Source organism: Eptatretus burgeri, chromosome 5 (genome assembly GCF_056783735.1).
Source record: "Eptatretus burgeri isolate ZD-2024b chromosome 5, Ebu_testis_v1, whole genome shotgun sequence".
NCBI classification, from domain to species: Eukaryota; Metazoa; Chordata; class Myxini; order Myxiniformes; family Myxinidae; genus Eptatretus; species Eptatretus burgeri.
In genome coordinates this window covers 5,492,191-5,517,190 of record NC_140965.1, presented here as the reverse complement: position 1 = coordinate 5,517,190, position 25,000 = coordinate 5,492,191, and the positions used below count along the sequence as shown (strand labels likewise).

The window sequence follows — 25,000 nt, the reverse complement described above, 5'->3', positions numbered from 1 at the left end:
GTGACCTACAAGAAGTCACACGTGGTCACCTTTTGGCAAGATACGTGTCACCCTGCGGGTGACATTGGTTTATTACTTACGAAATCTAAAGATTTCGTAAGTATATTAATGACTTCCGTTTCTGTTTGTTTGTTACTTACGAAATCTAAAGATTTCGTAAGTAATTGATGCCTTCCGTTTCTGTTTGTTTGTTTGTTTGTAGGCACCATAACTCGAACGGAAGATGCTACCAATGTCAAATTACACCACATGATTCAGGAGGGTGATGGCTCGTGCTGATTAGATTTTGGTCAAAGGTCAAGGTCGCAGTGAGGTCAAATATTCGATTTTTGATGGTTTGGTACAGATAACTCTAACGGAAGAAGCTACCAATGTCAAATTGCACCACGTGATTCAGGAGGCTGATGGCTCGTGCTGATTAGATTTTGGTCAAAATCGGTCACGGTCATAGTGAGGTCAAACATCCAAAAATGATAACTCGAACGGAAGAAGCTACCAATGTCAAATTACACCACGTGATTCAGGAGGCTGATGGCTAGTGCTGATTCGATTTTGGTCAAAATCGGTCACGGTCACAGTGAGGTTAAACATCCAAAAATGATAACTCGAGAACGGAAGAAGCTTCCAATGTCAAATTACACCACGTGATTCAGGAGGGTGGTGGCTAGCGCTGATTAGATTTTGGTCAAAATCGGTCAAAATTGCTACACCTCGGGTTCCGGGTTCTGGGTTTGGAGCGACGAGAGGTCTCCTTCGGGGCTCCCTGCTGACGTTCTCAAAGTTAAGTTTCCGGTCGTTATTTGTCCCGTTTTAACTGTTTAATTTTCTCACCTACATGTTACTGTGTGTTCCTAGTTTGGTTTTGTTTCAAAAATCGTGCTATTTTGTAGGTATTTTTGTCGACGTTCTTACCTGGTGTTTGAGGCCTAGGCCTTGGCCTCGGCCTGAGCCCTACCGGTTCCACTCGGTGTTCGATCTTTTTTTTTTTTTTTTTTTTTTTTTTTTCTCCCCATTACCTTCAATTTTCATCCTCCCCACTTTCCAAACATCCCCCATTCTCCCAACTAATCTCTTTCTTATCTCAAAAAAAAAAATACCCAACAACAACACGCTCACCTTCTCCCGATTCTGCTTCTTCTTCAACCTCTTAACTTCCTCCTCGTCTTCTTCCTCGTTTTTTTTTTTTTTTTTTTTTTTTTTTTCTACACTTCCATGACCTAATCTGTTGAACTCTTAAACATTAATATTAACAACAAAAACGATCTTGTAATGCTTCATCTTCCTCTCTCACACTTGTGGTACTCTTTACTGTTTCATAATGCACTACTCTTCTGCTATTTTAACAGACTGCTCTCATTTCGAGCTCTCCTTCATTCCTTGCCAAAAAAATCCAACTATGACAGCGCTTCTTCTCTCCATGCTCTGAATTCGCCTTCATTGCATCCATCAAGAATTGTTAAATTGCATCTCTGACCTAAAACTTTTAAAAACCACAGTTTGCCATGGATGCTCGCTTTCCATCAAACATTCTTTTTTTCCAACTTCAGTGCCAACTCACCCCCCTCACCCCTCACTCTCTCTCAAAGCAACCATCCCACTCTTCTCCCTCCAAGCCCCCCTCTCACCTCTCTCAAAAATCCCCCCCCCTCACCTTTCTCCCACCTTTCATCCCCCTCACTCTTCCTTCTCAAAGTTGCCCCCCTGTCATCCACCAAGCTGCCTCCCTCCACTGCCCTCTCACCTCCATCTCTTCACTCCACCTCCTCAAATCCTCAACTGCCTTCTTCCCCCTCTCTTGTCCCCCCTCTCGCCCAGCACCACAGAGCCTTTTCTCCTCCTCATTCGGCCCCCTCCCCTCGCTATTCTGCAATACCCCACACTCTTTCAACAACCCTCCTTACCTCCCCCCCCCTCGTCCCTTCTCCTTCCCTCCCCCTCCCCTCCACCTCTTGCACCCAAAGCCTCCTCCCCTACCTCTTCATTGAAAGTGTGGACCTCCAATATCCGGGGCCTTCGCTCAAACTTTTCAGATCTTTCCACACAGGTTGCCACTGACAAACCAGACATTATCTGCCTAACAGAAACTTTCCTCTCCCAAGACGTGTCTGACTCCCAAGTATCTCTCCCTGGTTACTCCCTCTTGCGGTATGACAGACCTGAGCCTCGTCCTGGTGGAGGAGTTGCTCTCTTCATCAAAGACTCTATTCCTCACTCTCCATGCACTGCTCTCACTCCCCCACACCCCCAGGAATACCTCTGGCTTCGGCTTCCCTCCACTCCCACCTCATGTTTATATGTGTACTGTACCGTCCACCGAACAGTGATGACTCCATCTACACCTCACTATCCGAAAACATGGACCATCTTCTATCTTCTCATCCAAACTCTCTCTTCCTCATATGTGGTGACTTCAATTGTCATCACGCCAGTTGGCTCGGTGTGGGTACCTCTCTCACCTGCCATGGCACCTCAGCAAAAGCTTTCTGCGACTCATTAGGACTGACAATCGGTCAACTTCCTGACCCGGATCTCAACCAATGGTACTCCATCTCTTCTGGATCTGATTTTGACAAATTTCCCTGACAATATCTGCTGCTCTTTTTTTTTTTTTTTTTTTTTTTTTTGGTATACCTTGGTCGAGGCTCGTATGAGAGCTAACAACTCACAGCAAGGAGGCATGAGACAAGAGGGCCGGGACTGGAAGGGACAAAACAGTGGGGAACAGACACATTAGGTGAACTGTGGAAGGGAGAGGGATGGGGATGGGATGGGGAACATGGCGAAGAGAAGATGGACATTACAGGGACTTTCAGGAAGGAAAGCAGGGGAATTGAAGGAAGTGGGCTTGGGTGGATTATCGGGGGTAGAAAAGATCGAGGATTTGGATGGGGGAAGATAAGAGGTGGTGGTGAACAGCTGTTTTGAAAGCCTGGAGGGAAGAATGGGAAAGAATAGAATGAGGGAGTTTATTCCAAAGGCGGGAAAAAAAGAGGAATGAAAGAGTGAAGATGAGCAGTGATTCGTGATTTTGGTAGTTTTACCAGAAGGGGGTTGTTGGCGGACCTTGAGCGCCCTGTGGAAATGTGGTGGGGACAAATTGCAGAGAGAGCAGGGGGGGCAAGGCTGGAGAGGAGTCGGTAGAAGACAGAAAGACCACCGACCAACCTGCAGTGATTGAGTGAGAGGCCCAAAGACTCAGCTTCATTGCGGGAGATGCCGATGATCTTATTCCTTCGCTCTTCGCTTCTTCCTTCGCTCCAATCGGTTCTTCTGACCACGTCCTTGTCAAAGTGGACATCTCTCTGGCTGTTATCAGAGAACCACCTCACCGCCGTCGAGTCTGGCATTTCACTCAAGCCGACTGGCAGGGTCTCCGAGCAGCCATCAAACTTACGGACTGGTCTCCTATCACTACTTTCTCAAACATCAACTCATCCTGGGAATTCTTTCAAAGAAACTTGCTCTCCCTCCTGCACAGATTTATCCCCTCTCGTGTTCAGTTGTCCTACCCTTCCTCCCGCCCTTGGTTTACTGAAGCTTGTGGCGAGGCAGTTGTCCTGAAACAACTTGCCTTTGCCTCATGGAAAGCAAATCCAACTGAGGGCAATCTCAGTTCCTTCCACAAAGCTCGGAACAAGTGTGTATCTACCCTCAGGAGAGCCAGAAAACAACATCTTTCTCATCTCAAGTCTGAACTCTCAAACCTCTCTCCCTCCTCAAAATCCTGGTGGCGTCTAATCAAATCTGTTTCTGGTGTATGTTCCCCCTCCATCCCTCCCTTACCTCAAATGGCGGCACTGCTGATACCACACGTGATAAAGCCGAATGTCTAAACTCGGTGTTTGCATCTAAATCTTGTGTCCTAAACCCATCACTTTGTCTACCCACTTTACCCAGTCGCCCCCAACTGTCCCTGGACTCTGTATCCTTTTCTCCTTACAAGGTGGAGAGCTTGCTTTCAAACCTCGAGTCAGATTCTGCAACCGGTCCAGACTGTATCAGTCCACGTGTCCTCAAAGCCTGCTCTTCTGCTCTTGCTCACCCTCTCTCTGTTCTATTCACCCTCTCATTTGCCCAAGATCATCTGCCATCTGCTTGGAAATCTGCTAACATCACTGCCCTGCATAAAAAAGGTGCAAAAACAGATCCCTGTAACTACAGACCAATCAGCCTTCTCCCAATCATCAGCAAGGTTATGGAATCCATCTTCGCTTCAGACATGAAATCCTTCCTCTTCTCCAATGGCTTGATTTCCAATCATCAATTTGGTTTCAGACCAGGTCACTCTACCCTGGATATGCTGCTTCTGCTCTCCCATCAATGGATGGAGGTCCTCAATGCCAGACAGGAAATCCGAGCCGTATCCCTGGACATATCACGTGCTTTTGACACAGTCTGGCACCCTGCAATACTCACCAAACTCTCTTCCCATGGTATTCAAGGCCATCTCCACTCATGGCTCGCAGACTTCCTCTCCTGTCGCAGTCAACGTGTGGCCCTAAATGGAGTTCTTTCATCCCCTCTTCCTGTGCAGGCTGGAGTTCCTCAAGGTAGCGATCTGGGCCCTGTTCTTTTTCTGGTTTTCATCAATGATCTCTTCGACTCTCTGGAAAATCCTCTATTTCTCTTTGCCGACAACTTCACCCTCTGCCGTACCATCCCTCAGACCTGCAAGCAGCAGCTTCTTCGCTCACTGCAGATCTGGATAAAATCACAAACTGGTCCAACCCGTTGAACATGTCTTTCAATCCAGACAAACCTCACACTCTCACCATGTCTCTTCGAAAGGACCGTTTTGAAAACCCCCCCATCCACTTTCTCAACAATCCTCTGGAAGAAGTCTTTTCTTTCAAGCTTCTGGGTCTCACCATCTGCCATGACCTTTCCTGGGAAAGCCACATTTCCAACCTTGCCTCAAAAGCCAGTCGCCGACTGGGAATCCTCCGTCATGCAAAGTCCTTCCTCGGCCCTCTTGAGCTCCTGACTACTTACAAAGCTTTTGTCCGTAGCCTGATGGAGTACTGCTCTCCCCTCTGGGCTGGTGCTCCTGCCTCCCACCTTTCTTGGCTTCACGCTGTCCAAACCAGGGCATTTAAAATCATCGGCATCTCCCGCAATGAAGCTGAGTCTTTGGGCCTCTCACTCAATCACCGCAGGTTGGTCGGTGGTCTTTCTGTCTTCTACCGACTCCTCTCCAGCCTTGCCCCCCCTGCTCTCTCTGCAATTTGTCCCCACCACATTTCCACAGGGCGCTCAAGGTCCGCCAACAACCCCCTTCTGGTAAAACTACCAAAATCACGAATCACTGCTCATCTTCACTCTTTCATTCCTCTTTTTTCCCGCCTTTGGAATAAACTTCCTCACTCTATTCTTTCCCATTCTTCCCTCCAGGCTTTCAAAACAGCTGTTCACCACCACCTCTTATCTTCCCCCATCCAAATCCTCGATCTTTTCTACCCCCGATAATCCACCCAAGCCCACTTCCTTCAATTCCCCTGCTTTCCTTCCTGAAAGTCCCTGTAATGTCCATCTTCTCTTCGCCATGTTGCCCGTCCCATCCCCATCCCTCTCCCTTCCACAGGTCACCTAATGTGTCTGTTCCCCACTGTTTTGTCCCTTCCACTCCCGCCCCTCTTCTCTCATGCCCCCTTGCTGTGAGTTGTGTGTTAGCTCTCATACGAGCCTCGACAAGGTATACAAAAAAAAAGGTCAAGGTCACAGTGAGGTCAAACATCCAAAACATTCGATTTTTGATGGTTTGTTACAGAATCATCGTTGAAACTTCTGGTTTGCGTCGCTACCTTCTCCAGAGACAGCTTTTATGAGACAAGGTCAGAGGTCAAGTTGACGATTTCGTAAGTACCAGTCTATGACTGCTTGTTTGTTACTTACGAAATCTAAAGATTTCGTAAGTATATTGATGCCTTCCGTGTTTGTTTGTTTGTTTGTTTGTTTGTTTGTTTTTAGGCACGATAACTCGAGAACGGAAGATGCTACCAATGTCAAATTACACCACGTGATTCAGGAGGGTGATAGCTAGTGCTGATTAGATTTTGGTCAAAATCGGTCAACGGTCAAGGTCACAGTGAGGTCAAACGTAATTCCGTAAATTCATGTGGCGAAATGGAGTATTTTTGCTTCGCTTGACGTTACGAGTTCGTTTTCACTTCGATTTTAATTTTGTCTTCGGTTTTTGCGATCGCTTAGGATGCTTAAAACTCGCTTGTCGAAATTCTGGTAAAAATCGGATGTTTTGGAGACGTTTTAAGATTGTATAAAAAATATTTCACTCGACGCGTCACGGGTCGTCCCATGATGCAGTGCGCTCGAGCAGACGCGTCATTGAGTTACGTTAAGGTATAATATAATTGCGTGGAGAAATGGAGATTTTTGCTTTGGTCGACGTTACGATTTTTGATGGTTTGATACAGAATCATCGTAGAAACTTCTGGTTTGCGTCGCAACCTTCTCGAGAGACAGCTTTTATTAGACAAGGTCAGAGGTCAAGTTGACGATTTCGTAAGTACCAGTCTATGACTGCTTCTTTGTTTGTTTGTTTGTTTGTTTGTTTGTAGGCACGATAACTCGAGAACGGAAGAAGCTACCAATGTCAAATTGCACCACGTGATTCAGGAGGGTGATTGCTCATGCTGATTAGATTTTGGTCAAAGGTCAAGGTCACGGTGAGGTCAAATATTCGATTTTTGATGGTTTGGTACAGATAACTCGAACGGAAGAAGTTACCAATGTCAAATTTCACCACTTGATTCACGAGGCTGATGGCTCGTGCTGATTAGATTTTGGTCAAAGGTCAAGGTCACAGTGAGGTCAAATATCCAAAAAATGATAACGCGAGAACGGAAGAAGCTTCCAATGTCAAATTACACCACGTGATTCAGGAGGGTGGTAGCTAGCGCTGATTACATTTTGGTCACAGTGAGGTCAAACATCCAAAACATTAGATTTTTGATGGTTTGGTACAGAATCATCGTAGAAACTTCTGGTTTGTGTCGCTACCTTCTCAAGAGACAGCTTTTATGAGACAAGGTCAGAGGTCAAGTTGACGATTTCATAAGTACCAGTCTATGACTGCTTGTTTGTTTGTTTGTAGGCACGATAACTCAAGATCGGAAGAAGCTACCAATGTCAAATTACACCACGTGATTCAGGAGGGTGATCACTCGTGCTGATTAGATTTTGGTCAAAATCTGTCAAAGGTCAAGGTCACAGCAAGCTCAAATATTCGATTTTTGATGGTTTGGTACAGATAACTCGAACGGAAGAAGCTACCAATGTGAAATTGCACCACGTGATTCAGGAGGGTGATGGCTAGCGCTGATTAGATTTTGGTCAAAATCTGTCAAAGGTCAAGGTCACGGTGAGGTCAAACATCCAAAAAATGATAACTTGAACGGAAGAAGCTACCAATGTCAAATTACACCACGTGATTCAGGAGGGTGTTGGCTAGCGCTGCTTAGATTTTGGTCAAAATCGGTCAAAGGTCAAGGTCACAGTGAGGTCAAACATCCAAAACATTCGATTTTTGATGGTTTGGTACAGAATCATCATAGAAACTTCTGGTTTGCGTCACGACCTTCTCTTGAGACAGCTTTTATTAGACAAGGTCAGAGGTCAAGTTGACGATTTCGTAAGTACCAGTCAATGACTGCTTGTTTATTTGTTTGTTTGTTTGTTTGAAGGCACGATAACTTGAGAACGAAAGAAGCTACTAATGTCAAATTACACCACGTGATTCAGGAGGGTGATGGCTAGTGCTGATTAGATTTTGGTCAAAATCGGTCAAAGGTCAAGGTCACAGTGAGGTCAAACATAATTCCGTAAATTCACGTGGAGAAATGGAGTATTTTTGCTTCGCTCGACGTTACGAGTCCATTTTAACTTCGATTTTAATTTTGTCTTTGGTTTTTGTGATTGCTTAGGACGCTTAAAACTCGGTTGTAGAAATTCTGGTAAAAATCGGATGTTTTGGAGACGTTTTAAGATTGTATAAAAAATATTTCACTCGACGAGTCACGGGTCGTCCCATGATGCAGTGCGTTCGCGCAGACGCGTCGTTGAGTTGCGTTAAGGTTTGCGTGGAGAAATGGAGATTTTTGCTTCGGCCGACGTTATGATTTTTGATTGTTTGATACAGAATCATCGTAGAAACTTCTGGTTTGCGTCGTTACCTTCTCCAGAGACAGCTTTTATTAGACAAGGTCAGAGGTCAAGTTGACGATTTCGGAAGTACCAGTCTATGACTGCTTGTTTGTTTGCTTGTTTGTTTGTAGGCACGATAACTCGAACGGAAGAAGCTACCAATGTCAAATTACACCAGGTGATTCAGGAGGGTGATGGCTAGTGCTGATTAGATTTTGGTCAAAATCGGTGCAAGGTCAAGGTCACAGTGAAGTCAAACATAATTCCGTAAATTCATATGGAGAAATGGAGTATTTTTGCTTCGCTCGACGTTACGAGTTCGTTTTAACTTTGATTTTAATTTTGTCTTCGGTTTTTGTTATCGCTTAGGACGCTTAAAACTCGGTTGTCGAAATTCTGGTAAAAATCGGATGTTTTGGAGACGTTTTAAGATTGTATAAAAAATATTTCACTCGACGAGTCACGGGTCGTCCCATGATGCAGTGCGCTCGAGCAGACGTGTCGTTGAGTTACGTTAAGGTATAATATAATTGCGTGGAGAAATGGAGATTTTTGCTTCGGTCGACAATTTTTGATGGTTTGATACAGAATCATCGTAGAAACTTCTGGTTTGCATCGCTACCTTCTCGAGAGACAGCTTTTATTAGACAAGGTCAGAGGTCAAGATGACTATTTCCTCAGTACCAGTCTATGACTGCTTGTTTGTTTGTTTGTTAGTTTGTTTTGTTTGTAGGCACGATAACTCGAGACCGGAAGAAGCTACCAATGTCAAATTACACCATGTGATTCAGGAGGGTGATGGCTAGTGCTGATTAGATTTTGGTCAAAATCGCTCACAGTGAGGTCAAACATACAAAAAATGATAACTCGAACGGAAGAAGCTACCAATGTCAAATTACACCACGTGATTCAGGAGGGTGGTGGCTTGCGCTGATTAGATTTTGGTAAAAATCTGTGAAAGGTCAAGGTCACAGTGAGGTCAAACATCCAAAACATTCGATTTTTTTGATGGATTGGTACAGAATCATCGTAGAAACTTCTGGTTTACGTCGCTACCTTCTCCAGAGACAGCTTTTATTAGACAAGGTCAGAGGTCAAGTTGACGATTTCTTAAGTACCAGTCTATGACTGCTTGTTTATCTTGTTTTGGGGGGAACACGTGTTAACCTCCGCCATCTAAGATGGACGGAGGTTACTGTTTTCACCCCTGTCTGTATGTCTGTTTGTTTGTGAACAGTATTACGGAAAAACTCCTGGACGGATTTCGATGAAACTTGGTGGGGGGATTAGGTATGGTCCAAGGATCATGCCATTAGATTTTGAACCCAGTCCAAAGTCCAACATGGTGGCCATTTTGAAAAAATATTTGAATTTTTGTTTTTGCATTTCTGCATGTTTTGAGTGATTTTTCAACCCCAAAAAAATTTTTTGCAAGTTTTTATTTATTTATTATTTTATTTCCAATTTCGATTTTATTAGAAATTTTTTTTGGGCATTTCTACATGTTTTAAGTGATTTCCATCCCCCCCAAAAAAATTTGTTAGAGAAAAAAAACAAACATTTTGCAACTTGAATAGGATATCAGGTTCACTTAAGTGACCCAGCAGTATTGGCGGTGGAGGTTTTGCACTCTACTGAGTGCTCACCCTCTAGTTTATCTTGTTTTGGGGGTAACACTTGTTTCTCTTGTTTTGGGGGTAACACTGTTTCTCTTGTTTTGGGGGTAACACTTGTTTCTCTTGTTTTGGGGGTAACACTTGTTTCTCTTGTTTTGGGGGTAACACTTGTTTCTCTTGTTTTGGGGGTAACACTTGTTTCTCTTGTTTTGGGGGTAACACTTGTTTCTCTTGTTTTGGGGGTAACACTTGTTTCTCTTGTTTTGGGGGTAACACTTGTTTCTCTTGTTTTGGGGGTAACACTTGTTTCTCTTGTTTTGGGGGTAACACTTGTTTCTCTTGTTTTGTGGGTTACACTTGTTTCTCTTGTTTTGTGGGTTACACTTGTTTATCTTGTTTTGTGGGTTACACTTGTTTATCTTGTTTTGTGGGTTACACTTGTTTATCTTGTTTTGTGGGTTACACTTGTTTCTCTTGTTTTGTTGTTTACACTTGTTTCTCTTGTTTTGGGGGTAACACTTGTTTCTCTTGTTTTGGGGGTAACACTTGTTTCTCTTGTTTTGTTGTTTACACTTGTTTCTCTTGTTTTGGGGGTAACACTTGTTTTGTTGTTTGCACTTGTTTATCTTGTTTTGTTGTTTGCACTTGTTTATCTTGTTTTGTTGTTTGCACTTGTTTATCTTGTTTTGTGGGTTACACTTGTTTCTCTTGTTTTGTTGTTTGCACTTCTTTGTCTTGTTTTGGGGGCAACGCGTCTTTGTCTTGTTTGTGTTATTACTTGAACAGTATATTAAACAGACAAGTTGCGTACAGACGGGAATCCCATGGAGTGTCGTCCTGACATGGTGCTTCACTTACTCACGTTGTGTCGGTTCCTGCTTTGAGGTGTCCAATGTGCGTTCAATTCCTGACCCGGTTATAAAATACCTGATTGGTGTTTCACAGACAGGTGATCCGCCCCGACCAGGGACGTTGTAGATACCACGGTGTGTTTTGATGAATAGTAAACGAGGTGTCATGAGCACTCTGAACAAGCGAGCACTGCATTTTAGTCGCAACAACAGTTCCCGAGCAATTATAACTCCACTAACCAGTAACAACCAGGTGCGATTCAGGTGGTTCAGAAGAAGAAGAAGAAGAATATTGTGACACAAATTGCAACAGCCAACTATTTATTTATTTTTCATTTTCACACAGACAAGGCATTGAGATAATGATGAAATGGTCACTCGGTGGTCTCACTCTCACTATCTGCGTGTTTCTGTTGGCTGACCCCCCACCACTCCCGCGTGTTCTCATCAGATAACCTCCCCCTCCTCACTCCCTGTGTATTCCAGTGAGATACCCCCCCCCCTTTCTTTCCACATGGGAGAAGGCTCGGACCGAGAACATTTGGCTTGCGTTTCAATCACCTGACCATTCGGTGGTTGAAATTAAATGTTGGACATGGGATTCGCCTTTATGCGAGACCTTAAAAACAGTTGTTTACTGATGTTATTGTTGTTATTCTTATGATTTTTATTTATTTATTTATTACGACCCACAGCTCTAACCATCTTTTTGCTGACGGAGAAGATTGTGTTTGTACTGTACGTGCAAGTGGTGACATGAGCTTGTGTTTCACAACCTTTCAGTTTAGTTAGCTGTATCTAAATGTATTTGTAATACGGGTGTCGAGGCTCTTGCAAAAGCACAATAACAGGGTGACGGGTCAACTGTTGTACAAGGTTGCACCCACAGTATGAGCGAAGAGGGGGATGAAGTCTCAGCATGTGTTGAGAAGCTCGGAGGGAGGAACTGAGGAGTCTTTGAGGAAGTCACAGCAAAATGGAATTTCTGGCGGGAAGAGCAATGATCATGATTTGGAAGATGGTTCTACATTCCTTCTGAGGTCAACAAAATGAGTACCAGCTTACTGGTAACAAGGGCACAGCATCAGCAGCACAGCTGTGCTCCCAGCAATGATGCAACCAGCAGCCACAGGCTGCATCCCAGTGCAGGTGATTCAAAACGAAGCTGCAGTGAATGTGCTTTGTACATTGGTGGTCACACTCTCCTCTCGGTACCGAAAGGTCAATAAAACGGTATTTCCTGAGGAACAACAAGAAGAACAAGAAGAACAACAACAACAACAAAGTTGAAACGTCAGAAGTCTTCGGAACTCGCTACGCCGCAGCTGACTGTTTGTAAAAGGTGCTCTTCGTCGGTCGGTATTTTTTGATCATGTGACGTGTTTTGAAATGGTTGTGGAATGGCTTGTATTCTGTACCCCGTAATGGGTATTGTACGTACTCTGTTGCTTTTTGATCTCTCTGCTGTGTTTGAGCACATTGTGTGATGTCACTACTTTTGTTGCTTCAGGCAAGTTGTGGAAACCACTACATTGCACACACAGTTGGATGCTCGAAAAGCTCAAAACGAAACGAATACCAATAAACGTAAATGCAATTTATTTATTTTTATTCCAATTGTAAGTTTAAATATATTTTTTTTTGTTTGTTTGTTTTTTTTTTGAAACTTAGTTGAGCTTTCTCTCCTTTCTGGTGTCGTTTAAGCTGTGAATTTGTCGATGTGGCGACCAAGTATATCGCAATGAAAACTCCAGTACGAGACCAGTACCCTTTCTTACACTGCCAGATAAGCCTCGAGCTCAGCCACAAACCTTAAGTCTGTATCCAAACAAGAAGAAGAACAATTTCTAAGCATCTGCTGGCTTCCAAATTGGGAGGATCTAGATGTTTTTTTTTCGATAAAAGTTCATGATTGAGTTGAAATCAAAAGGAAGTTTGTTGTCTGTAAATGCGTGTTCATTGCAAACGTTCTGTTTTACAAGATGGGGTTCAGTTTGGGGGTGGTCATGTCGGGGCGGCTTGATGATCTGTATTGAGGTTGCAGGATACCTGCACGGTTAGGTCCAGACGGGGTCGATGCTCTCGGTCATGGTGCTGTTCAAGTCGCGGTACCTCGGTCAAGCCTTACCTGAGCATGTCTACCTCCTTGATGCATCACGTGTGTCTTCATTACCCCGTGCTGGCACAAAGCAGGGATTGGGAAGCAATTGGTTTGTGTGTCCGTCATTCTGTGATCGAGCAACTTTAGTTTTTGAATTTAATTTCATGTTGTGAACACTGCACGACACAGATCGCCCTGTCTGCTCTTCCAAAAGATCTCCAACTCGGCAGAACTTTGGGAAAATTGTCCGCCGTCTCGACCAATCAGATTTTCTGTTCACGCTCTCAGAGTGGAGGAACATCGAGATTCGGTCAAAATGGCGGCACCCGGCGATGCTATGCCCCAAGCTAACTTCGTCCAACTAAAAAGTGAAGGGTAACCCTACCCACGTCCTTTCTCAACATTGTGTGGGGTAAGGTGTTCTATGAACTCTCTTGTTGCACACGAGTAGACGAGGTTTCAGAATAGTTAGTCAGAGTCCGAGTATATCGTTGTCCCAAACTATTTTAACACGACATAATATTGTTGTACGAGTTATGGGTTTTGTTGGACTTGTTTTTACGCATCCATGACTAGTATGTATGTTTCATTAATTGCAGCATGTTTAAGCTGTTAAGCTTCTTTTTTTATTTTATTTTTTATTTAAAGCATGATCCAAGGCTTGTAATGTAGCTGACACACGCACACGCACACGCACACGCACACGCGATGGCACAAGACAGTTGCCCGAGACGAACACAGCCAATGAGCTTGGGGGAAGTGCTGTGACATCACAATGGCACCACTTTTCTCACCGCACTCAGCAGGGCAGTTCCTAAAGAGGAATTTCCTGCACCCCTCCCCACTCCCCCTGGATGCCAACGTCTGGGTATTTTCCGTGCTCATGTGACCTTTTTAAATGCTGAATGTCAAGCAAGGATGCAGCACGTATCATGTTTCGTATAATATATATATATATATATATATATATATATATATATATATATATATATATATATATATATATATATATATATATATATATATATATATATATATATATATATATATATATATATATAGCAATTGGACGTGTTGATAAATTTGGGTGAAACTTCACGAGTTCCACAGTCGCATGCGGAGGTTCGGCACAAATAAATATATTACTTGGCAATCCGAATCTGTCTCGTCTGCTAACGCACGCTCGTTTGTCGGGCACGCGGGGCGTCGTGCACATTCTGTTTTCCCTTTGATTGGGAACAAGATTGCGGAAGATGAACCTTGCTTCATCCTGTGCTGAACCTCCATGTGTTACTTTGTTTCAAAAGCAGGAAAAGAGCTTTCTGGGGACTTTAGAAGTTTTATTTTCTGACGTGTGTCTTGTGATGAAAATTTATTCCTCTCGTGACACTCGCGTCTGACTCCCTCAATGGCTGATTGTTTTCTTCTGCTCGGCACATTCAGACCACAGCAGAGGGCAGACAGAGAGGAGATGAGCCGAGGACGACGAAGAGGAGGAAGATGGAAGTTGGAGAAAGGTAGAACGACGCGTAGTTTGTGTGAGAGCCGAATCCACCCTTGTTTCCCTCAACTCGATTGCTCGGCTTCACATCGTTTTTGAATGTTTTGTTGAAACTGGACACTTGTTGCTTCGCAGACTACTTTAAACCCAACGTTGATCGATCTATACGATCGTATCGGAGCCTCCGTTGAGTACCCGAGTCCCAGCAGGAATTTGGCAAGGGAATTTGTCAGTTTGTCAGTTGGTCAGTTGGTCATTGGGAATTTGTAATTTTTTCAGGGTGCGGGTGTTGGGGGGGGGGGTATTCAGATAGCCATTTGTAATGGAACCATTCAGATAGCTTACCTACTCTTCACGAAGGACACCGTGGGATCTTTGGCGTCCGCCAAGTCGCGTCGGCAGACGGGTCTCCCAGTTTAACTTCCATCCGAGGGAGGACGTGCGCATTGATGACTCGCCCTGCCCGTGAAACGCCAGGATGATGGTTTATAGCTGGGTCGGGATTCAAACCCAGGAGAGACGGCTTGGAAGCGAGTGTACGTTACCGCAAGGTCATCCTGCCGGCCCAAGTTGCTTCTTGCACTCCTAATATTAAATGCTCGCTCTTACTGGTCCAAACCTTGTGACGCCAGTAAATGCATCAACGAGATGTTTATAATTTTAACTACTCTGTTGTGTAACAGATACTCACTGTTGCTATGACAATAAAGCTCTTCCCTGATTGGTGCCACAGTGTAATAACTTGTTTTTGGGTTGGCCATGTGCGGCAAACATTGGGAGTTTGGTGTCGCAGTATCTTGGCAGTATGTTGCATGTCTGAATATGCCAGTCACTGAGGTGCTCACCTTGTGGATGCCCCACACCTGGCTTGCAAAGCCACTGCAATGGTTCTCTGTCTTTAAAACAACCAAAATGTCCGCATCATGTGTCTTGCTGTTACGCGAACACCACAAGGAAAAACCATCAAATTCTCTTGAATCTCATGTTTTGTGGGTTACCTCCCCCCCCACTTCCAGTGAGTGTGCTTGTTCAGGCATGCTGATACATACCTGGGAAGTAAGCTAATTGGGTCATCCAGGTGGTGACTGCCTCCACGTGAGCACGAGTCGTGGCGTTGCACCCCGGTGAAGTTGATTTCCAACTATGTGAAGACTTGCCATCGGCTTTCGTCGTCGTCTTGAATCGATTTCAAAGTAAATGATCACTGTTGGGGTCCATCTATTTATGATGTACACAATACGGTGGCGTTTTAATTAATTTTTACCCCTGCTCACGTGTTCCATGTGTTCCATGTACCCCTCTTTTACCCATATTCATCTCTTCGCCATTTTCTCTCACTCTTGCACATCATTACTTTTCTCCCATTTCTCAATTTACTTATTTTAGCCTCCTAAGCCCTTGTAATAATATACCCCCTCATCCCCCCATTTAGTAGGTGCACGGAAGACATTTAGTAGAAGGTGCATGGCTTGCTTAACTTAAACCTTGTAATGGGGAAACCATGTTGCAAATCTTGTTTAATATCATTTACAATAATCCAACAAAGGCCTCCTGTAGATGATGGTGGTTATTATTTGCAGTGACCTGGAGCTTGGACGGATTGCCACATCCATCACCAGACATTCATCCTTGTACGAGACGAAGTTTATTGTAGGAATTCAAACCTCGGCTGTCGTATTGTTTCGACACTGTGACGAGGAGTGCGCAGCAATCTCACCAAATTACCCCTGGCCAGCACACACACCTTCCCGTCCATCCGTTTGAGCAGCAGGTTCGTTTGAAGGTGGCGTGTTTCTCCAACATGCCGGATGCTTCCATTGGCCGAGATTAATATTTTTATTATACTATCTGTATTTCCCATCAGTTGAAAGGGCAATGCCTTGCGAGTCATTTCTCTTCTCGGCGAGGAGCAGTGTCGACGGTGTTCCGGCCTGCGGCACGGTCCGAGACGTGGACACGCCCGTCACGGTGTAGTGACTGGTAACTAGCGCTGGTTTAACTTTAATTTTGACCTCTGCACACACGGACCCTCCCTCTCCTCTCCCCATGGCCTATGTAGTGAATGTACAACCTCGTGTAGTCGTTTGTTTCCAAAATGCGTGCGTTCACTTAATCAATGATACCAATAATAATTTAACCTCCCGTGGGCCCTTGGTGGAGTTTTGTTGGAACGTAAATGCGTTCCGCCATGCTTTTCCACCTCGGTCGATCATCGGTGAGAACCAGACAACACGGTAGCAGAGTTGTGCGTGTGAGGGGGCTTTGTGTGACAAGGGTCCGCACTTTCCCGTCCATTGCTCCCACTCGGCCTCGTGCCGAAGCCGACCCCGATGGAGTCCACGAATAGCACGGACTCCGCACTGGAGTCGTGGTGTCCGTTTAATCCGTACAGTTGACAGTGTGTGTGCTCTCAAGGGGCAAAGCCTGGACGCTGTCGCGTTCCCCAAGATAACAGGTGTGTGGACAGTTCGTACGGTCAGGCTATCGAAGGCCTGCGTCCGAACGGCATTTATTTATTTATATATTTCACCGAGTCGGGAAAAGAGGGCACGGCCCGTAACTGGCTCTTCCTGTCTTCCATTGGTCAGTTGGTTTTTATTTTATTTTTTATTTTTTTTACTCGGGCAGATCTGGCCGAGAGTCGTCTGCAGCGTTCTCTCTGCAAAACGGGGTGTGGTTGTCAGGACCATGTTTGGTGACAGGGCGGGGCCCATTGGCCGAGGAGCTGTTAAAAGAGCGAGCGGAGATTGGGAGTTCTTCTCTTTCGCTGCGCTGAGGCGCTTGGTGAGGGCATAATCGAGGGAATGGGGGTAGAGAGCTGCACGGGGTGATGACATAAAGAGTGCGATCGCGTGTAAGCTAAGGTTGAGTGGGGCACGGTTACCACAAACACGTGATTTAACCGTAATGGTGATGTGTCACTGTGGGAAGCCGAACTTGTTACAAGCGAAATGTTTTGTTGTTTTTTGGGGGAGTTTTTACTTCCACTTGTTTTACGGTAACATGAGAAAAACGTTTTATTAATACATTTATGTATCGAGGGGGGAGGGACTTGTAGGAGGAGTGTGGTACGAGTTAGGGAGGGTGCTGTGGGAAAATTGGGAATGGGGGTGAATGGACATTATGGTCGGGCGGGGGGGAAGGGATTTAGAAAGAAGGAATGGTGGGGTGAGGGTAGGAAGAGGGAATGATGGGGGGAGGGGTTTAGGAAGAGAAATGGGTGTCGGGAGGGGGGAAGGGGTTTTGAAAGAGGGAATGATGGGGGGAGAGGGTTTAGGAAGAGGGGGTGGTGTGGGAGAGGGGAGGATTTTCGGAAGAGAATGGTTAAGCGGTGAGGGGTTTAGGAAGAGGGAATGGTGGAGGGGGAAGGGGTTTAGGAAAAGGGAATGGTGTGGGGGGAGGGGTTTAGGAAGAGGGAATGGTGGATGGGGGGAGGGGTTTAGGAAAAGGGAATGGTGTGGGGGTGGAGGGGTTTAGGAAGAGGGAATGGTGGATGGGGGAGGGGTTTAGGAAGAGGGAATGGTGGATGGGGGAGGGGTTTAGGAAGAGGGAATGGTGGATGGGGGAGGGGTTTAGGAAGAGGGAATGGTGGAGGGGGAGGGGTTTAGGAAGAGGGAATAGTGTGTGGTGGGGAGGGGTTTAGGAAGAGGGAATAGTGTGTGGGTGGAGGGGTTTAGGAAGAGGGAATAGTGTGTGGGTGGAGGGGTTTAGGAAGAGGGAATAGTGTGTGGGTGGAGGGGTTTAGGAAGAGAGAATGGTGTGGGGGGAGGGGTTTAGGAAGAGAGAATGGTGTGGGGGGGAGGGGTTTAGGAAGAGAGAATGGTGTGGGGGGAGGGGTTTAGGAAGAGAGAATGGTGTGGGGGTGGAGGGTTTAGGAAGAGAGAATGGTGAGGGGGGAGGGGTTTATGAAGAGTGAATGGTGGAGGGGTTTAGGAAGAGGGAATGGTGGAGGGGGGAGGGGTTTAGGAAGAGGTAATAGTGTGTGGCGGGGAGGAGGTTAGGTAGAGGGAATAGTGTGTGGCGGGGAGCGGTTAAGGAAGAGGGAATGGTGTGTGGCGGGGAGCGGTTAAGGAAGAGGGAATGGTGTGTGGCGGGGAGCGGTTAAGGAAGAGGGAATGGTGTGTGGGAGGGGTTTAGGAAGAGGGAATATTTATGGTTCTGGAGTGGGGGTGTTTGGGAATGGGAATACGTTAATCTGTGTTCCATCTGCCGTCATTAGTTTGTGAACATTAAAGGTCCCATGGTGTCCTTGGTTAGGCCTAAGTCACGTTTGCTCTACGGCGAGAATACGGTGGTTGTACGCCCTCTGAATTGACAAACGTGCGGCGGCTGCAGAGTTTCTGAGGTGGCCTCAGGGTGGCCTGACGCCGTATGGCTATATTTTACAGGCCGTAGGGTCGCCGTAGAATTATAGTGCGGAGTTGTAACTTTTTTGATTTCAACGTTTGCCGTAGAAATTTGACAAGCCGGGAAGAAAAAAAAAAAAAAAAAAAACTAGTGGAAAATCAAAAAAATAATAAAAAAAAGAGCCCACTCGTTACCATCCGTCTGGCCCGCACGTTCGCCTTAGGGCCCCCCTGCGGTCGCCTTAAATTATATGGCCACCGCAGGAACACCATAAGGTCACCGTGCGACATCAAAGACCGTACGGCAACCCCACGTTTTCAGTCTCCACAATTTATAAATACACCGTGCGGCTCCCCCAAATATAAAAACATTTGTGACTGCAACATTGTGTGACCGTGGAAATACCGCGGCTGCCGTATAATTGCTAGTGGCCGTAGATTTTGGAGACCCCACGGCCGCCGTGGCAAATGTGACTTAGGCCTTAAGAGTAGACTAGTTATCACTGGCACCCAAATTACAATTTCTTATCCTGAATGACCACTCGGAAAGCAATGGCAAGCCAACATAACCCATGCCATCAATGTTTCAGCAATACCGACCCTCTGCGAAGCGTTCATCTCGTATCTCATCGTTGATTATGTTACCGTTGCAGACTGAACAGCCTTGTGAACAAGAAAGTTGATGCAACTCGGAGCCGGGAAGCAAAGGACAGCATTGAAGAATCTGAGGACCGCCGTGTCGGCGAGATAGACTGCAAGACGGACATCGGTGCAATGCCTTCCCTCGCGTATGTTTGAACCAGGGGCGTGGATGATCGAAGAGGAATATAATTTGTGGAACATTGTGTGGAGTTAAAGGATTTAGAATATGAGAAGTTTGAAAAAGTGGAGAATGTCACTTTGCTAACATGGGGTTTGCTTGTTTGGGTTTTCTCTGAATAACTTCGTGTGAGTGGCGGTTCCAACCCCTTCATGATGGTGAACATTTGAAAGATCTCCTTTAATCCTAATATACATATATATATACTTGTGTGTCTTCCCCATTACTCCAAAACGATAAAACCTAGCAACCTGAAACTGCATGCATACTAAGGGAACTCCAAGGAGGTGCAAGATTGATAATTGCGTGCTTGGGTTAATTAAAACACCCCTTTTGAAGATAATCAACGGCCTTATTTAATTATATCTTTAATCAGGCGATCCTCCGCCACCTCACTCTCTGGGGTCTTAAGGTGTATCCTGGGTTACCTAATTGGGGTCTAACACCGCCATGTTTTTTTTGACCTGCTCAACCACGCCTTGACTTGGAAGTTGCCGTTCATCAAAGCTACGAATCGCTGGGTACATTGCAATGCTTATAAACGCCTGGAGACGACAGCGTTCGTAGTTTCATTTCATTTCCGCATATGCGTTCGCCACGAGTATCTCTTAAACTAAAACGAATTACAAAATTAAAGATCCAGAATCGAACCTGCAAGCAGTTCCGACTTCTCAAAAAGTGTTCATTTGTCCAATTCGGACATATGTGACATTTCGGGCGTCTCCTGGAGCTGTATGTTTAATATGAATGGGCGTTGGTTGCTAATCGCGTGTCAAGGAAGACGTTTCATATTGTTGTGGTTACCAAATTCGCAAACCACCATTCAGGTCCCTTAGGTGAGGTATCTCGGTAAGTACATGTGTAGTTAGGCCCAAACCCGTTGTCTAGTGGGAATACATGTCATTTATGCGAGCTGCGACTCTTCAGGATAGCCGTTTTTCTTTTACTATCTTTATTTTGGACCAACCGCCATGATTACAACCACAACCACCGCTTCACCACAACCGCCACGACCTTCACGTCACACCTCGCAACCGTAGCATCGCCACCGTTCTTGCCCCGCTGTGGGTACCGGTGTTGGACTCGTGCAGGGCGCGCGTCGAACAGCGTGTACAAAATCACGGATTTTGTGCTTCAAAAACGGATCAAAAACGACACACGCCCACTTTTTGCCGTCCAATCGGTGAGCGAGGGGCGATTTGGCCCCGCCTCCAGGACGATCGATATATGCAAATTTGTGGATCAAAAAGCCTTCACGCCCACTTTTTCTCGGGCCAATGGGGAGCGAGGTGAAAGGTCAAAGGGAGGGGGTCAAAGGCGAAGCTACGGGGGGATAAAAGGCCCGTGTTCGTCAGTCAGAAGAGTCGAGAGTGGAGAGTCGGAGAGTCCAGAGGCGGAGAGTAGGAGAGTCGGAAGCAGAGGGTCAAGACTTCGCGGGCGGTGGAGCTGCTCGTCGTGTGCGTTGGAGTCGGAACGGAGGGGACGAGCTGTGGAAAGGCGGCGACACCAGACGAGGGGGTGCTCGCGTCATGCAGGGAGCTGCACCCGAGGGAGGCCGACAGCGCGACCTGGCCGAGGTGGAGACGCACACCAGGGATAATAAAGATCCTCTATACCCCGAGCATCAGCAACCCCCTCCTGTTTCCCCCCGCGCTGAGATAGTGCGACCAAGGGGGCCCCTTTCCCACCCCCTACCAGACACTGCCCGCGAGGCCCGCGGGGTTGGGGCGCCATCGCCGCTCCGCGTCTCATCACCAGACGGGTAGGCGCGACCCGGTCTCGGCCTCAGGCCCGCCTCATTCTTGGGGGTATTCTTTTCCTTGGTTTTGGGTATGTGTTGTCGGCGCCGTCTGTGAAGTAGAATTGTATAAGTGTTGCCGTGTGCTCGGTAGTCGGTATTAGCTCTGCATTGTGTTTTCGCTTTTACATTTGCTTTTTGTGTAAATTGCATTGTGTTTTTTGTGTGCTTTTGGTGGAATTGAATGTGTGCTTCCCGTGTGCCGCGAATAAATGTGCTTTGTGTTGAACTGTTTCCCGCTTCGCTTCGTCATTTCTCCCATTGAATCCTCATCTTGCTTCACGTAAAGGGTTGGTAGTGGGCTGAATACGCCCGATAATTAATCGAACCGTCGAGGTCGACGATAACACCGCTCGGTTATTCTGATAGTACGGAACGGGTCGCTTAAGTGGCCCGTGTCCGAAGTCGACCTGTGGCGAGGTGCGATCGCCCGGTCTACCCTCCGCGTGGGTACTTAGGTAGGTCGAATTTGGCGAGCAACCCTATCCCACGCGGGGGCTGATTGGCTCGATCGCGGTGAGACCGAAAGGTCCACCCGTGACTGGTTCCCGGCGTTAGTCCGAGAGGGTCACGACTGGATTGTCCGTCCGGTGGGCGACGTGCCGCGATTCGAGTTACGTGGCCGTCAGCACGCCGGTGGGCGCGAAATCCGCAACAATATCGACAGTTTTCATTGGAGTGCTTGCTTGAATGCTTAACCCACTTGGCGAGTGCTCTCCAAGCTGCTCCATTGTCTTTTTCAATCTCACATTGATTTGACGTACATTTCCGCCTTTGTGGGGTCCCACGGTGCCGTGCGGTCAGTGCTTCGGGAGGTGTCTCATCCACTGAAAATGTGCAAGGATTGCTTTGTGCGATCTCAATTTGTAATCCACCTCTCACTTCGACATCGATGCATATATATATTTTTTTAAATCAATAAGGTCTACCTGATCAGGTGTTCACCATGTTTGTTTTCGATGCGAAGGCATGGAGTGTAGATCGACATTTTGTGTTCTCTGGCTTGATTTTTGTTTTAATTGAATTTCGCTAATTACCCACTTTAAATCCTCTTTCAAGGTAAATCTTTGTGTTGGTCGTTTTTATTTACTTGATGCGTGTGTACATTTGCATGTGTGTACACGTATGTACCACAACGGCATTTGGCACCGGTGCGTACGCGTGCAGGTGTGTGTGTACGTGCAAGTAACTGTTGCCTGCTATCTCCACATGTGGGTGAGTTTCAGGAGGTGAAACCGAGAACTACCAGGTGTGCGTGCGTGCGTGCGTCGTTGATTGGTATCTACATATGCGAGTTTCAGAATGTGTAATGGAGTCCTCCCAGGGTGGGCTCAAAGTGTCCACCTACATTTCAGTAAGGGGGTCACGATTCATGGACCAAGCTATGAAGTTTTCTGTTGTCAAAATTTTGTCTCTTTAGGATCATCATTGAGCTCCAGACAGCTTCAAACTGTAGTTTGTTTGTAATAATATTACCAGGAATGGTATAGAATATCTCTGTGAGGTTCTTTGTCATCATTCCTGTAGCTACAACTATCAGTGGAACAACTTTCATTCTTGAGGTCTTGGTATTTGGTCATTTTCTTGATTTCTTCATTGTTTAGTCCAAAGTCACTGGTATTAACACTTCAAATAGCAATGTCATCTTCTATTTTTTTTTGCACAAAATTATGATATCTGGTCGAAATGCTTTGTTTTCGATGTTTACACTCGATGGGATCATTAGGTCGTACTTGAGCAGTACTTCCATATTTTCAGTCCATGCTTTTGGTGAACTAGTACGTGCCCGTAAAAAAAAAAAAAAAAAAAAAAAAAAAAAAAAAATTATAAATAAATATTCAAACCGCGAGCAACAAACAACCAGACAGGCCGTTTCTTTGCTCTCGCGTGCCCTACGTGCGTGGCCCGGAAGTTCGCCTATTATTCGCAGTTACGATTATTTGCAATTTAGTTTTAATATTCCATTAGCGCCAACGTATTTTACCTTTTCGCAATGTCGTGACAAGGAAAAACAAAAAGAGAAGAGAAATTTACTTCCTGCTTCGGAGCATACCAGCACTATGATGTTACCGAAATTTATGCACCGTCTAATATGAAAACGATCATAACTTGGGGCATTGTGTTTATCTATAAATGCGCATAAGAAATCGAGAAATTATTAGAATACACGAAGTCATCACTCTCCGGAAGCCCGTACGTTGTAACCCATAATGGGGAATGCGGCTGTGCTTCCCTTCACCATCGGCCACGCCCACGCAACAACGTGTCTTGTCATTGGTTTGATAAATAAATGGCCATAACTTGGGAAGCACTTGTCCGATTAATATCAAACCTTGATTAGGCACATCCACAGGGCCCCAGCAATATACCTGGCAAGTTTCAATTAGATCGGACCGGTGGTTGTTGAGAAACAGCGGTCACAGACACAGACATTGCTGGAATTATAGATAGATGTTCCCACAATTTTTCTGGAACTGGGATATCAAAGTTTTTTTTTTTTGCAGATGTGCCAGTGGTTAACATTACAAACTCTGTTGTGTCATTGTGTGTACAGCTGTTCTGATGTGAGATTTTTGCTTTTATTTGCGTTCGGTCATTAAGCATAACATATTGTTGCGGTCTTCGCGCCCGCCGGCGTGCGACGGCCACGTAACTCGAATCGCGGCACGTCGCCCACCGGACGGACAATCCAGTCGTGACCCTCTCGGACTAACGCCGGGAACCAGTCACGGGTGGACCTTTCGGTCTCACCGCGATCGAGCCAATCAGCCCCCGCGTGGGATAGGGTTGCTCGCCAAATTCGAACTACCTAAGTACCCACGCGGAGGGTAGACCGGGCGATCGCACCTCGCCGCAGGTCGACTTCGGACACGGGCCACTTAAGCGACCCGTTCCGTACTATCAGGATAACCGAGCGGTGTTATCGTCGACCTCGACGGTTCGATTAATTATCGGGCGTATTCAGCCCACTACCAACCCTTTACGTGAAGCTAGATGGGGATTCAATGGAGGAAAAGACGAAGCGAAGCGGGAAACAGTTCAACAATAAAGCACATTTATTCTCGGCACACGGGAAGCACACAAATACAATTCCACCAAATGCACACAAAAGAGAAAACACAATTCCATTTACACAAAAAGCAAACATAAAAGTGAAAACACAGTGCAGAGCTAATACCGACTACCGAGCACACGGCAACACTTATACAATTCTACTTCACAGACGGCGCCGACAACACATACCCAAAACCAAGGAAAAGAAATACCCCAAGAATGAGGTAGGCCTGGGGCCGAGACCGGGTCGGGCCTACCCGTCTGGTGATGAGACGCGGAGCGGCGATGGCCCCGCAACCCGCGGGCCTCGTGGACAGTGCCTGGCAGGGGGTGGGAACGGGGCCCCCTTGGTCGCACTATCTCAGCGCGGGGGGAAACAGGAGGGGGTTGCTGATGCTCGGGGTATAGAGGATCTTTATTATATGCGACGAGCGTCTCCACCTCGGCCAGGTCGCGCTGTCGGCCTCCTTCGGGTGCAGCTTCCTGCACGACGCGAGCACCCCCTCGTCCGATGTCGCCGCCTTTCCACAGCTCCGTCCCCTCCGTTCCGACTCCAACGCACACGACGAGCAGCTCCACTGCCCGCGAAGTCTTGACCCTCTGCTTCCGACTCTCCTCTTCTTGACTCTCCGACCTCGTTCTGCTGACTCTCCCTCGTTCTCTCTTGCGACTCTCCGACCCCTCGTTCTCGTTCTGCTGACTCTTTCGCTCCGACTTTTACGACTCTCTCGTTCCTGACTGACGAACACCGTC

General features: G+C 46.3%; 1 protein-coding gene and 1 long non-coding RNA gene across 15 annotated transcripts in view; one reads left to right on the top strand and one right to left on the bottom strand.

The window, feature by feature from the left end:
* LOC147025766 (uncharacterized) overlaps positions 1 to 14,940 on the bottom strand; it is a 30,002-nt gene extending 15,062 nt beyond the window's left edge. The window contains exon 1 of the long non-coding RNA XR_015057997.1: positions 14,575 to 14,940. This is a non-coding gene — a long non-coding RNA (uncharacterized LOC147025766). The remainder of the gene's footprint in view (positions 1 to 14,574) is intronic.
* Positions 1 to 25,000, top strand: part of ADK (adenosine kinase) — a 42,926-nt gene that overhangs the window by 1,503 nt on the left and 16,423 nt on the right. For 2 of the 14 annotated variants that reach the window (XM_085880514.1, XM_085880513.1), the window contains exon 2: positions 5,768 to 5,855. In XM_085880514.1, coding sequence (XP_085736640.1) covers positions 5,768 to 5,855 — 88 coding nt within the window. Of the gene's footprint in view, positions 1 to 5,767; positions 5,856 to 11,950; positions 11,970 to 12,160; positions 12,215 to 14,171; positions 14,267 to 16,874; positions 17,014 to 17,060; positions 17,084 to 19,228; positions 19,364 to 25,000 lie in introns of those variants that run through there. The other 12 variants (XM_085880515.1, XM_085880519.1, XM_085880516.1 and 9 more) reach the window with 12 other exon arrangements.